Genomic DNA, 14,104 nt, shown 5'->3' on the forward strand with positions numbered 1-14,104 from the left:
ATAGGGATGATTGAACTTTCCCCCTTATGCCCTGTTAACACAGCAAACATAAACTATTAACATAAAGAAGTACCAACCCAATAAAAAAGCCAATCACTTATAAAATTTGACTTTGTTTTTCACCACATACCATGTCAACATGCATGGAATTCCTGTCGGCGTCACTATACACAGCCACGGACTGTATACCCATTTTTTTGGCTGTTCGTATCACCCTGCAGGCAATTTCTCCTCTGTTTGCAATGAGGAGCTTGGCAATGTTTCGTCCTGTTTAAAACACCATGAAAATCACACACAAATCTTACTGGAGAGCAAAAAATGAGAAAGCAAAATAAACATTCCGTGATATTAACCAGCTGATGAACATCTGTTTTGGTAACATCAACACAGTAGAGCCTCAAATAACCATTTTAACTGATATCAATTGTGTCTTTTTATCCTCTTCACTGAAATTCAAGGTGCCCTCATTAACATCAACTCTTATTTTACTCAGCTTTTTCAGCTTTAAAATGAAAAGATGCTTTGATATGATAAGGTCAAATCAAAATAGCCCCAACCCCCATCATAGTTAATAGTAATTAATCTTTCCTAAGTACCTTTTGTGCCTCAGAACCTTTGCTAAAGACTCAACCTGGACTTAATTGCTCACAATAAGCCTATGGAGTAGATACTATTATTATTGCATCAATTTTAAAGATAAAGAAGTTACAACTCAAAGAGATATTACTTTCCCGGAATAATACAGCTAAAACAAATAGTGGATCCGGGATTTGAACCCAGGTTAGCGTCACTCCAGATTCTGAACTCTCAGTCACTCTGCTCTATGGCCTCTAGCCCCTGTACACAGACAGGGATGCGTGGTTCTCTTGCGATATAAATACAAGTGAGGACCATGCCAGGACATTGGTACCAGTGTCATGATTATGAACATAATGTTATTGTATTAATACATAAAATGCATTTCCATCATCACACATGAAATAAATGTTCCCTGGCAGTTTATGAAAGTTATCTTTCTCAAAAAATACGGTTATAGAACTTAAAACAAGGTCATTCTGTGGGTATCTACAGAGCCTGAGCTGTCACAGGAGCTGCTGGGATGATGTAAGCACGTGTGTGTTGTGGGGAAGAAAGGGCATCCAATCAACCAGGAGTTACACTTATATATGTTTCAGAGGTGGGAATTCCATGTAACGTTTTATTTGGAAAAACATTCTGCTACTTAACAGAGCTGTTGTAAAGCACTGATTTAGACCATCATAGTTATGCCTTTGCAATTCACTGCACTAGAGATGATGAGAGAGGCAGAAATAACAACATACGTTTAAATGTTCTCAATTATTTCTGTATGTATTTCAGACTCAACAACAGAGATCTGACATAAAAAGAGATGGAAACCATGACTCAAAGTATTGAGCTTCTTAGTAAGTAACTAAGAAAATGATTATGAAAATCCCAAACTTCAAAAGTATAGGGAGAACTAATTCTACATACACAAATTAAGGAATTTAACATTTCACAATCTGACGCCAAGCCAAGTAGAGCAGAGACTGTACCTGTGGTCGTTGCGTACTTCATGGTTCTCTGCTTCCAAGTCCATCTCCTAGCAAATGAATCCAAATGGAATTATAATTCAACAGGATACACAGATCAGTTGTTTCAAAAGAATCAAAATTGTTTAAAACTTGAAACCAAGTCCAGATATGATCTTAGTTAAGCCTGAAGCCCACAAAGTGACTTAGTAAGACTTTCTTGTGGGAAGACAACCCCTCTAGAAACCGGAAGTTACAGTCCTGGCTGTTTTCCCTGGCACCGTGTGTCCTTGAATGGATCACCTATCCGGCTCGTTCCAGAGGCTGGCGTATGGCCACAGAGTCACCAACAATTAGAAAGTCAAGGTACTTCAAGAACATCCAGTTCAGCTTTTTCAAACTCTTCTGACTAGAACCCAAAGTAAAAACTATATTTTCACATGACTTCACAAGCTGGTACGCACACCAAAGAGAAGTTTCATGACAGATTTCCCTGTGTTTTGATACTCTTTGTTCTGTTCCAGTTTATTACATAAAATACGCTGGTCAAACTACAGCTTGAAAAATACCGATCTAAGTTAACGCCTAGTAAGACAGGTTTGAACAATTAAGCCCAGAGAAGTAAAGAGAAGGAGCTGATCAAAGGCAGCAGAAAGAATGCTGGTTATGGGGCTGTGAAACCCCCAACTAGCTGCTGGTGATCCCAGGCAAATCTCTTTACATCAGTGTTTCTCCAGCCTTTTTTCATTATGGCCCCCCTAATGCAAAACTATGAATACTAAGATTTTGTAGGAGGGGTTGAGCCTTGGAGGGTATGGTAACTATGGTTATATCTGAGGTTTTTTCCCCTCTCTCAAGACCCAATTTTCACTTTACAACTCAAATTTCAGTGTCCTCACAGAAGAAGACTTCTCAGTTTTCAAAGAATACAATTTAAGCTGAGTCTTTATGTTAATAAGAAATGGAGAACCAGGGAGGCTAAGTGACTTGTTTGAGGTGTTTTTTCTTTTTTTAACATTTTATTTATTTATTTGACACAGAGAGAGAAATCACAAGTAGGCAGAGAGGCAGGCAGAGAGAGGGGGGGAAGCTGGCTCCCTGCTGAGCAGAGAGCCAGATGCGGGTCTCAATCCCAGGACCCTGAGATCATGACCTGAGCCGAAGGCAGAGGCTTAACCCACTGAGCCACCCAGGCGCCCCTGTTTGAGGTTTCTTAATTAGGTAGAAGTTCATTAAGGTCTAAAGCAATTTTTAAGTTCCATGATACCTACTGATACAGTAAGTTACAAAACTTTAACCAAGAGCTGACAGAAAGCAGGCCATAATCTCTTTGGGAACAAAAGAGTATAATGCCTATCAGTTGTCAGCTAAAAGAAATACACTGGGAAAACAACAAATTGCAGAAGGAATTCCACCTGTCTTTTCCATCCAGATCTGGATGATGTGACAAAACTATAGCTATAAACAACTAACCATTTTAGATCATTTACAAAGCAGGTGATAAAAAGCATAATGTATGTTAGATACTATTCAATTATGTATGTGTAGCATGTATATGCTGTGTCTATAACTAGGTACCTGAACAGAACTAGCATTCCACTGGGGCAGAGGTGCAGGAGACGGGATTGTTACAGTGGGTTTGGCAGTCATTGGCCTCTGATGGACACTCAATCAGCTACTGACATCCATCCAGGGCTGGTGGGAAGACCCACAGCTATGGCACTTGAGTTCCACAAGAAGGCTTCCTCAGGAGGCTCTTGCTTTCCCCCATCTTCCCAATTCCACTAACCTCACTCTCTGGATCTTTAAGGAGAAATATCGTTTTTCCTTATCTTTAAAAGGCACCTTCTAGTTCACAGCATCTTCCCATCACATTCTTCAGATAGGTTTTTTTTTTTCAACTAAGATTCAAGGCCTGTATTGCACAGTTGTATCTATAAAATGCTTCTTGATAAATCCAGCTTAAGACTCTGATCAAGGCCACTGCTGAATTAAAGTGTTCTTCTGCTATTCTAGTCAAGACAATCACATACACACACACCATTTAACATAATCCTCTATCCTATTGATGTTTTGATCGATCTATTCCATTTCTCACCATTATCTAAGCTCAACTTAAAACAATGGCTTACAAAACAAAATTAAGAAGTTCCTTCCATGAGATAATTCCATCTTACTTGAAGATAACTTCTAAATCAGTTTATTCTCATTTCTAAAATTCCACCACCAGACTTCTTTTCTCTGAGTTACTAGAAAATCATGACCTACAAGACATGTAACGACTCTCTATAATGACAAGATTTGTAATTACTTTACCCATTAAGAACACTAACATTTTCCAAGAAAACAGTTCTATACACACTAGGGAAAAGGGAAGAGAGAGAAAATGGGTCTGTATAATATCCTGAAGAGCCCTGGAAACCTAAGAAAAGAAAAATGAGGAGAAAGAGGAAAGCACTGCTTTCACCACCTGTCTTACTTTACTCTGGGGCTAGTCCCACAATTAAGCAACTGAAATCTAAATACCTCTACCTTAACTTGCGGAAAATAAAAGTGAGCAAAAAACTTGACCCAAATGGGGGTCTGCAAAGGCTGCATTTATGGATTCATCTGTACCATACTGTTTGAATCCCTTCCATGCATTAATTCATTTAATTCACACAATCCTAGCTACCAATATTATCTCCTTTAGGAAGAGTATCATCACCTCCTCCTAGGTAAGTAAACTGACGCACGGAGACATTAAGTAACTTGCCCAAAGTTGCTCACAGGCTACTGAGCAGCAAAGTTGAGATTCCCTGGCTTCTGACTGCAGTCTGAGCGCCCTTCAGCACCAAGCAACGCCGTCTTTCCAGAATGGAGAAGGAGGTGAGGAGGAAGAGGCAAAGCAAGATAGAGAAGCCTGGTAGTTGGGAACCCGAGGGTGTCTTCACTAGCAAATTTATTGTCATTGAAGCTTACAGCTCATAATTTGACACTGATCTGGAGTCACGTTAGTTAACTTGCCTCCAAGACCTTTTGACAAAACAGCCTCTCGGCCCTCTGGAAGATAAATTTGCTTTTGTTAACTTGACCCATTCCAACAATAAGAACTCCAGGTCTCTGAACCGGACACCTGACCCGGGATAGCTGAACCCAAAAGCGCTTGAGGGGGTCCTGGCTCCATTTCTTTCCACTTGTGTAAACTCGGGCAAGTCGCTGAGCCCTCTGGGGCTCACCCGCACGGGGATTACCAACACACCCACACGGCGAACGCAGAGAAAGCGCCGCGTTAACCGCAGCAGCTGTGCTGTGCCGCGTCGCTCTCGCTGCAGTAGTGAGCGGAGCGTGGATGTGGCAGACCCAGCTCCACCCCTCCCCCACGCCTCAAAAATGGACAGAGGCAGACGGCTGCGGGGTGGATATGGGGAAAGGGAGGAACAGGAAGGGCCGGGGGTGAAGACGTCTCCCTCCCGATGCTAAGACTGAAAGCACAACACCCCGAAAGGGGCTCAGGTTGTCCCTCCGTCTCCACCCTCGGCCCCCGCGCGCCTCTCGCAGCGTGCAGGAGTTCATTAACCACCACGCCTGCCCCGGGCCCCAGACACAGACGCATCGCCCCTCCACCTCACGTTACCTGGACGGCAGCAGCAGGCCCGGGACTCGCAGCCACCGGTTCCTCTCCGCCGCTACTAGCAGCACCGACACCGCAGAGGCTGCGGCCATGTCCCCACAGCCCAGTCCTCCTCCGACTCTTTGGTATACTGGCTGCTTCGCACTCGCCGCAAAATCTTTCCCCCGGCTCCGCAAGCCTATTGTCCTCTACGAGCCACCGTCCAGGTCTGAGTCAGGCTCTAGGCCTCTCTAGCATGGAGGGGGCGTCTCCATTAAAACCAATCAAAGAGCAGAGCATGGCATCGGGGGCGACGATTGGCTAATCGGCCACGAACCCGCGGGGGTGTGGTCCCTGCCTCCTAGGGCCGCTTTGCGTGTAGCGCCTACCGGACGCGAGGTCCGCCCCTCACCTTCCTTGGCACCCCTGGGTCCTGGGTTGCTATTTCTTCTATTGGGCCGCTGGGTTCCTTCGTTTTCTTCGCGCTTTACGGAGAGCCCGCCTCTTGACCTTCTTCAACGCCGGGAGAAAGTGGTGGATGCGGAGTCCTGGGGGAAAAGTCAAATGGAAAGAAGAGCAAAACACGTAATTTTTCTAGTGTTCTCGAGAAAGGGGGAAAAAAAAACCCTGAAGTAAATAACTAAAATAAATTTTTAAAAAGTTAAAATTACCCGAGTTTTTAAAAAAGTGTTTTAGTTCAGAGGCGCCTAGGTGGCTCAGTGGGTTAAGCCTCTGACTCTGGATTTTGGCTCAGGTGCAGAGATGGAGTCCAGGGTGGGGCTCTTTCCTCAGCCCGAAGTTTGCTTGAAATTCTTTCTCTTCCTTTCCCCCCACCCCTCCTGTCGTTCAGGAGCTCTCTCTCTCTAAAATAATAATAGTAAATAAAAATAAGGAAGTGTTTTAGTGCACTATTGGGAAATAGAGGAAGTCAAAACCCAAATTGCAGAATATCTAGAAAATAAAAACACTACATACAAATGCTTATTTGAACATAGTTAAAGCAGGGCTTGTAAGCAAATTCATAGTGGAAATAAAATAATCAATTCAAGGGTTAAAAAAACACAAAAATAAACACAAGGAAAGCGAATAAAGAAATTAGCAACAAAAAAGAAGAAATTAATGAATTGAGGAAACATATTAAAGAATAAATCCAGAGGTTTAGAAAAGAAATTAATAATGTAGTTAACTGATTTAATAAAAGTAAATGGAGAAAAATGCATAGTTGCCATGATTAAAAAAAATAAGTGGGAAAAAGTCACAGATACAGACAACAAATTATAGATTTGCTGGAGACTAATTTTGTTCAACTTTAAGCAAATAAATCTGAAAACTTGGATGATGTTACAAGAAATGATTCAGTATTCATATAATTGATTAATTAATCTTATTAATAGTTTAAAAAATCTTATGTTCATAGATGCTTAACAGGTCATTAGTAAAATTCAACATACATTCTAGATTTTAAGACTCAATAATTCAAGAAGTGCTATTGATACAAGTGGCTAGCTCTTTGAGGAATAAAGTTGAATCCTTACTTCTCATACCTAAAATCAAAATAAATTCTAAAAGAATAAGAGATTAATATAAAAGATGGAAGCATAAAAGAGGCTAGAAAACACTATGGGAGATCTTAAAAGAGGGAAGGTTTTTCTAAGTGGAACACAATACTCAAACTATAAATGAAAATTAATCAAATTCAGTTTTTTTAAATCTGCACAGCAAAACATACATAGGAAAAAACAAAGAGTAAACTGGGAATAATTTATAACTCATCACAAAAAAGCACTACTTTCCTTAATAAATAAATATCTCCTACAAATCAATAAGAAAAAAAGAACTGTAATGCAAGAGAAAATTGGGGACTGGTTTCAGATTGCTCCTGGGAAGCTTCCAGGAGGGTTATAAACCAACAGGTTGATATGTAAAATATATAAAGAATTCATACAACTCAATAGCAAAAAATAGGGTTTCCTGGGTGGCTCAGTCAGTTAAGTGTTTGCTGTCGGCTCAGGTCATAATCTCAGAGTCCTGGGATCAAGTTCCACATGGAGCTTCATGCTCAGCCGGGAGCCTGCTTCTCCCTCTACCTGCTGTTCTCCTTGCTTGTGTTCTCTATCTCTCCTTCTCTCTGACAAATAAATGAAATATTTAAAAAATAAAATAAAATGAAGTGATGCATGCTGTTCACTAATTGTAAAAAAAATTAGCAAAAAACAAATAACCCACCTTAAAATGATCAAAGGACCAGAATAGACATTTTTCCAGAGAAGACATACAAATAGCAAACAGCTATGTGAAAAGGTGGTCAGTATCATTAATCATCAGGGAAATATAAACCAAAACCACGATGAGATGTCACTTCACACCACTTGGGTTGGCTATCGTCAAAAAGACAAAAGATAACAAATGTTGGTGGGGATGTAGACAGAAGGGAGCACTTGCCACTGTTGGTGGAGATGTAAAATGGATAGCCATTATGGAAAACAGTATGGAGGTGCCTTAGAAAATTCAAAATAGAACTACCATATGAGCCAGCAATCCCACTTCTGAGTATATATCCAAAAGAAAGGAAATCAGTACCTTGTAAAGATATCTCCACTTTCACCTTCATTGCAGCATTATTCACAATAGCCAAGTTGTGGAAACCACATAGGTGTCCATTGACTGGATGAACCAAGAAGATGCAGTATAAATGTACACAATGGAACAATATTCAGCTATGAGAAAGAAATCCTGCCATGTGGGACAACATGGATGAACCTGGAAAGACATTATGTCGAGTAAACTTAGCCAGATAGAGAAAGACAAACACCATTTTGGAAAAAACCTTTCAGCAGTTTCTCATAAATTTAAACATTTAACTACCTGAAGGCCTGGCAAGTTTTCTGTAAAAGGGAAGATAATAAATATTTTAAGTTTTGTGGACCGGTTTCTGTTAAAACTATTCAACTCTGCTGTTGTAAAGCAGCTGTAGACAATACATAAACACATGGGCATGGCTGTACTCCACAAAACTTTATTTACCAAAGCGGGTGGCCAAACCATGAACTGTAGTTTACTGACCTCTGTCCTATTACCATTTTAAGATTGACTTCATTACTTAGTGGATTTGACAGAAGTCAGCTCAACCTGGGCAATTCTGGGTATGTGGTAACAGTGTCTTAAAGTCAAGTGTTCCAGGACCCAGTAACATGCCACAAGCTGCATGTTAAAGGGCATCTATTTTTCTGCAGCAAATGGCATGGCCTCCAGAGTACTCAGGACCTGTGTTATGATTCTTCCACTGGAGTTTGCCAAAAATTCCATACTGTATGTTTCCCCAGCACTGATACCTCCAACATGAGGTTTGCCTGATTGTACACTCAAGCAGCAGAGCTGATTGCATTAAAGCCTAGAGTTGTTGTCCTGCCCTCTCCTGCTCTGGCCCCACTAAAAACTGATGGCTTTCTATGTCACCTGGTAAATGGGCCAGAGGAATTTTCCTAGCTGTGTAAAGTTGTCTCCAGACCCTCTAGGTCTCTAGACTCTAGACCCCCCCCCTCCCCTCTCCCCCCCCCCCCCCCCCCTCCCCCCCCCCCCCCCTTCTCCTTTCCCCTCCTCCTCCCCCTCCTTCCCCTCCTCCTCCTCCTCCTCTTCTTTTTAAGATTTTTATTTATCTATTTCACAGAGATCACAAGTAGGCAGAGAGGCAGGCAGAGAGAGAGGAGGAAGCAGGCTTCCTGCTGAGCAGAAAGCCCGATGCGGGACTTGATCTGAGGACCCTGAGATCATGACCTGAGCCGAAGGCAGAGGCTTAACCCACTAAGCCACCCAGGTGCCCTATGGTTTCTTCTTCATGGAAAGGATGCAAGATGCAAAATATTTGTGTTTTATTTTGGGGGGGATATCTGGCATGCCTCTGACCCCCTGAGTCCCTAAAAACTTCAATGAATTAGTTAGTCCCTACCTAAATCTTCATCGGGTTTGTCTCCTATTTCCTGTAATACACATGTCTTCCCCGGGCCTCCAACATAAGAATGGCTCTGTGCTTGTCCTGTCAAATTAGCATAATGTCATCAAAGTAATTGTTCGGTGTGATGTCTTGTGGGATATCTGTGTGGTCCAGATCTCTTTGGATTATATTATGACGAAGAGTTAACAAATTCTTGAGGCAAAGCCATCAATTAACATTGTAGACCAATGAGCCAACAACCAGGCCTGGTGAACAGGCAAGTCTGCCTGAACAGCTGCTGGTCAATAGACTGTTAGCACCAGAGGTTGAGGAGCTGCTCTCCTGGGCAGGTGCTCTACTTGGGGCAGAGTTGGCAGCAGGCTGGTTAGGGTCCTACCATCATTATCCTTTGTATAGTTTCCTATTAAGCCACTTTTCTTTGTGTACATACTGGAATTTATTTACCTGAAATGCCCCCAAAAAGTAAACCAGTAATTCAACCTTGACAGTGGACCTGGAGTAGCCAGCATCCAAGATGGCCCCCACTGATTTCCACCTCTCCTGGTCTTCACTCCATAACATACCAGAAATGGTTGGTGTGAATTCAACACAAGTGAATGGTATGTAAATTTTGTGAATAGGTGGTCAGTCTCTCTCTCTTGAACCACTCACCTGGGGAAAGTCAGCTGTCATGTTGTGAGCATTCCTGTAGATATGCCACATGATGGGAACTCGGAAGCAGAGCCTTCAGCCCCAGTTGAACTTTCAGATGACAGCTTAACCGTAAGAGAACTGTGAGAGAACTGAACCAGAACCACCCAGCTAAGCTGCTCCAGGATTTCTGACCCTCAGAACCTGTGTGAGATAATAAATGTGTGTTCTTTTAGTCTGCTAAGTTTTGGGTTACCTTGTTCCATAACTATATAGGACTAATACAGCTAATACAGGACTTCTTATTTATCTCAGCCCCTACCAGAGTGTCTGGCATTTAGTAAGGCCTTAATTGATGTTGGTTGAATGAATGAATAAATGAATGGATAAACGGTGGCAGCAGTCAAGTATACCAGTAATCTAGTCAGTTAGTCTGGTCTAAAAGTTGAGAGATTTAATTTATAATTTTAATGTGGTTTTCTTCTCAAAAATTCAGATTCTCTCATTAGGTCTTCCTAGTTAGTAGTAAAGTGGCGGTAGAGAATAGTCTATAAAATAAGTCATAAAAAGATGATGTACTGTATTGATTCAAGCAAGAACCTCTACTATGATAGTAAACAAAAATCAAATTATAAGACAGGAATGACATAAATTCACCTCCAAATAAAGTTTTTATTACAAAAACTTCTAATACAATTCAATATTCTGTTAAGACTAAACAGAGAATCTTGCCAACCCTACTGACTCATAAGAGAACAAGTCAAGAAAGTCAACCTGTCTTCTAGGGTGACCTGAATTATTCCTTTCCTAAAGAATGCTAGGGTTATGTGGTCTTTTCTGTTAGTAGACTTAGCTCCTTTCTTTAGTTGTAAAAATAAGCAGGAATTCAATTCTTGGCAGGTTGCTCTACTGAATAAAGTGAATTAGGATAGAAAATGTGGCTGTAACAGTGCAGAAGAAGCAAGTTACCACAAGAGGGGGATCTACGGTCAAGAAAGAAAAGGTGGTTGGTGGTTAGATTTCTCTATTTTCAAAGAAATAAAAAATGACTTAAGAAGTTTCCTCCATTCCTTTATCTTTAGAGCCACAGTGGCACGATCCTATACAAATAAGAAACCCGTGTTTTTCATTCAGAGTCCCCCAGTCCCCCTTCAAGGAGGTAGAGAACTTTGTTGAAGATCAGCTATTTCATTACCTATCAAGTCCTCATTTCGTGTCTCCTAATCTCTCATGACTCTGGAGAAATTAATTTTCTCTGTGAAAAAGGAGCGTGTGCTGGTGTGAGGCTTCAGGTAGCAGTCAGTGTCAATGGTGTAATGAAAAGTCCAGAGATCTTACCACAGACCAGCTGGCACTCAAATTCTGCGTCTGCCACTTGTGAGCTGGTGACATGGAGGGGATTCATTTCCTGAAGTTTGAGTTTACTCATCTATAAGTTGTGAGAATTAAATGGGCTGTATCTAAACTTAGCCTAGTGTCTGGCATAGATGCGTTAAAAAATTAAGGGCTATTGTTTCTGGCTTATTAGTGAATTCTGTTGTCCATAGCCACCGAGTTCTGAGTCTCTAGTGATTCTGAAGGAGGAGTCATCAAGATTATAAGTTGATTTGTTCTTCTTGTTAGTTTCACGTCAAACGTAGACAACCTGTGATATGATAGTTTTTTTCATGATTTTTAAAAAATTAATGTGGAAAGAAGGCAAGCACGTCATCAGATATATGTATATCATATAAAACATGGAGAGTAAAAGCACTAGAAGTCCATTTCATAGGTAAAGTAGAGGCATTTTTTTTTTAATGGGAAAGATGAAGGATAAAATAAAATCCCCAATGTGCACAGGTAGCTTTAATTACAATTGACATTTTAGTTTATAATTTGGAAGCATATACCACTTTGCATACATTATGTTAATTTAACATATCTCAAATGTTGACTTAGGAATGGTTAAAATATTTTGCAGGAAGTTGGAAAATACTCTGAAACAACTCACTAGATCATTCATAAAATGAACAAACACTCTGCAGAAATTGATTTGCTGCTTGGACTTCAATCAGAAATGACTTGGGGTTTGTGAAAGATGGTGGTTTACATTGTTGGAAGCACTAATTCTAAGGAAATATCCTGGAAATATCCCCAATATCCTGGAACCGATGAAGGAATTCTCTAAATGCCATTACATTCTTTTCCCCTGGGCACCAATTAGATTCTCTGGTATCCAGATGATTCGCGTCTTAGGCGGATTCCATAGACAATCAAACCCACAGCGCAGAGACCAAGTACAATGGCCCCAATCACAGGAAGCACAATTGTGTAGTCAGACGAACACTCGTCCACTAAGAGAGAGAGAGAAAAAAAAATACAAGATAGCAGGTAAGGTTCAGTGAGGACAGACCAGAAAGTGGGCTAGAGTAGGAAGGATATGAACTTGAGAGTCAAATCCTAACCTGACTTTTTTTTTAAATTTAAGTATAGTTGACACAAAACCGGGCTTGACTTTTAATTCCACCACTAACTGTGTGAACTGGGATGAGTTATGGAACCTTGCAATTTCCTCATTCATTTTATATATATATATATATACACAAATATATATATAAATAATATATAAAATTGTTGAAGGATTAAATAAGACACATTTTTCTTCTCAGCAATTATTCAATATTTAATAATTGTTAGACCCATTTTCTTCCAGGTGTGCTCTCTGCAAAGTAGAATGTGTTTACATAAAGAGACTTTTGTTAGATTACACATGATCTCTTGAAAACGTGTGATGTTTAACCATGTTTTCAAAAATGTAAAACATTTTTGCTACACTTAACATTCTTTTTATTGTGTTTAATGAGCTAAAAACATTAGAAAACAGACCTAAATATTCATAAGAGCTTAAAAATGAGAGATTGTAAATTTGTCAAAACTTTTTTCTTTATTTCATTGGAGAGTGCTTATTCAGTTCATGTAAAATGTAATCAGTCTCCCCTTGGAGAAAGATGGAGAGCCCCAAGGAAAAGAGGGAATGTCATTGAACACACATAAGTAGAAAACTATATCTATATCTTATTCAAGGATAGATAAGAGCCAGTAGATGAATGGATAAAGAAGAAGTGGTATGCACACACAATGGAATATTATGCAGCCAGAAAAGGGTGAGATCTTGCTATTTGCAACAACGTGGATGGACCTGGAGGGTGTTATGCTCAGTGAAATAAGTCAGACTGAGAAAGACAAGTACCATGTGATTTCCATTCATATATGGAATCCAGAAAAACAAAACAAATGAATAAACAAACAAAACAAAATCAGACCTATAAATACAGAGAACAAACTGTTGGTTGCCAGAGCGAAGGAGGCTGAGGGGATGGGCAGAGTAGTGAAGGGGAATGGGAGATACAGGCTTCAATTATGGCATGAATGAGTCACAGGAATGAAAGGCACAGCATAGGGGATAGAGTCAATAATATTGTAATGGCATGCATGGTGACAGAGAGTAGCTACACTTGTGAGCATAGCATAACCCATAGAGAAGTTGAATCACTATGTTGTACACCTGAAACTACTGTAACACTGTGCATCAAAAAAGAAAAATCTCCAGTATATGTTAAGGGGGGGAAAGCAATGCATGGAAAAATGAATATAGTACTAAAATGCTTTGTGTAAATAAAGAAGAAATGAAGATATATTTGCTTGCATTTACTTAAAGAAAACTTGGAAGAATAAGAATGCATGATAAACTAATAAAAGTAATTACCTATGGGTGGCTAAGGGGAGAATAGGATGGAAGAATAAGGTGGGGGCAAGGATTTGTAAGGTAAAACTTCTTATCATCTTTGTTTTAAACTACATGCAAAGAAAATTTTTGGTCAAAATTTCAAATATTAGAATAATATCTTAGAAGAAAAAGAATAGATAATATATCCATGAGATCCTTGCATGAACCAATATCAAAATGAATCAAGGATCAATTCTTACCTGAGGTCAGAGAAAAAAGAATCAGAAGGGACCAGGGGAGAGCGAATGATAGAGATTCCAGGAAACAACAAATCGCTACAGGATAGGAACTGTGCTTGTCCTACACTTTTGACATGGCAGTGGAAATACTTACATAATTATAATAATATATACCTTATTAATTTGGCAAAAAACAAAGATATAACCATAAAAGTAATGGTGTAAGAGTATGAAATCCTTATCTGCCATAATAAGTAGTTTAAAGCTAATAAATTAAGAAATAAGAAAGCTTTTTAACATTTTTAAAAAGAATTACCAAAGTAGTTACAATAAGAAATTATTAAAATTAGTTAAAAGTACTTTGTCTCTTAGAGGAAGGACAGGGAAATGTTGCTTTTCATAAGTCCTTTTAGAGTACACAATTTTGTCATATATGTGTTTCTATATATGTAT

The 14,104-nt window shown here is 39.9% G+C and overlaps 2 protein-coding genes across 5 annotated transcripts in view; both read right to left on the reverse strand.

Annotated features, from left to right (window-relative positions):
• Positions 1–5,618, reverse strand: part of MCCC1 (methylcrotonoyl-CoA carboxylase 1) — a 59,319-nt gene extending 53,701 nt beyond the window's left edge. Inside the window, exons 1-3 of one of the 3 annotated variants that reach the window (XM_032875446.1) lie at positions 5,149–5,328; positions 1,557–1,603; positions 131–267 (exon numbers count right to left, since the gene is read on the reverse strand). In XM_032875446.1, coding sequence (XP_032731337.1) covers positions 131–267; positions 1,557–1,603; positions 5,149–5,237 — 273 coding nt within the window. In that variant the 5' untranslated portion in view covers positions 5,238–5,328. Of the gene's footprint in view, positions 1–130; positions 268–1,556; positions 1,604–5,148; positions 5,329–5,536 lie in introns of those variants that run through there. The other 2 variants (XM_032875447.1, XM_032875448.1) reach the window with 2 other exon arrangements.
• A 5,797-nt stretch (positions 5,619–11,415) lies between these two features.
• Positions 11,416–14,104, reverse strand: part of LAMP3 (lysosomal associated membrane protein 3) — a 34,428-nt gene continuing 31,739 nt past the window's right edge. Inside the window, exon 6 of one of the 2 annotated variants that reach the window (XM_032875450.1) lies at positions 11,416–12,039. In XM_032875450.1, coding sequence (XP_032731341.1) covers positions 11,906–12,039 — 134 coding nt within the window. In that variant the 3' untranslated portion in view covers positions 11,416–11,905. The remainder of the gene's footprint in view (positions 12,040–14,104) is intronic. The other variant, XM_032875449.1, reaches the window with a different exon arrangement.

Source organism: Lontra canadensis, unplaced genomic scaffold, assembly GCF_010015895.1.
Source record: "Lontra canadensis isolate GAN:19392208 unplaced genomic scaffold, GSC_riverotter_1.0 scaffold56, whole genome shotgun sequence".
NCBI lineage: Eukaryota > Metazoa > Chordata > Mammalia > Carnivora > Mustelidae > Lontra > Lontra canadensis.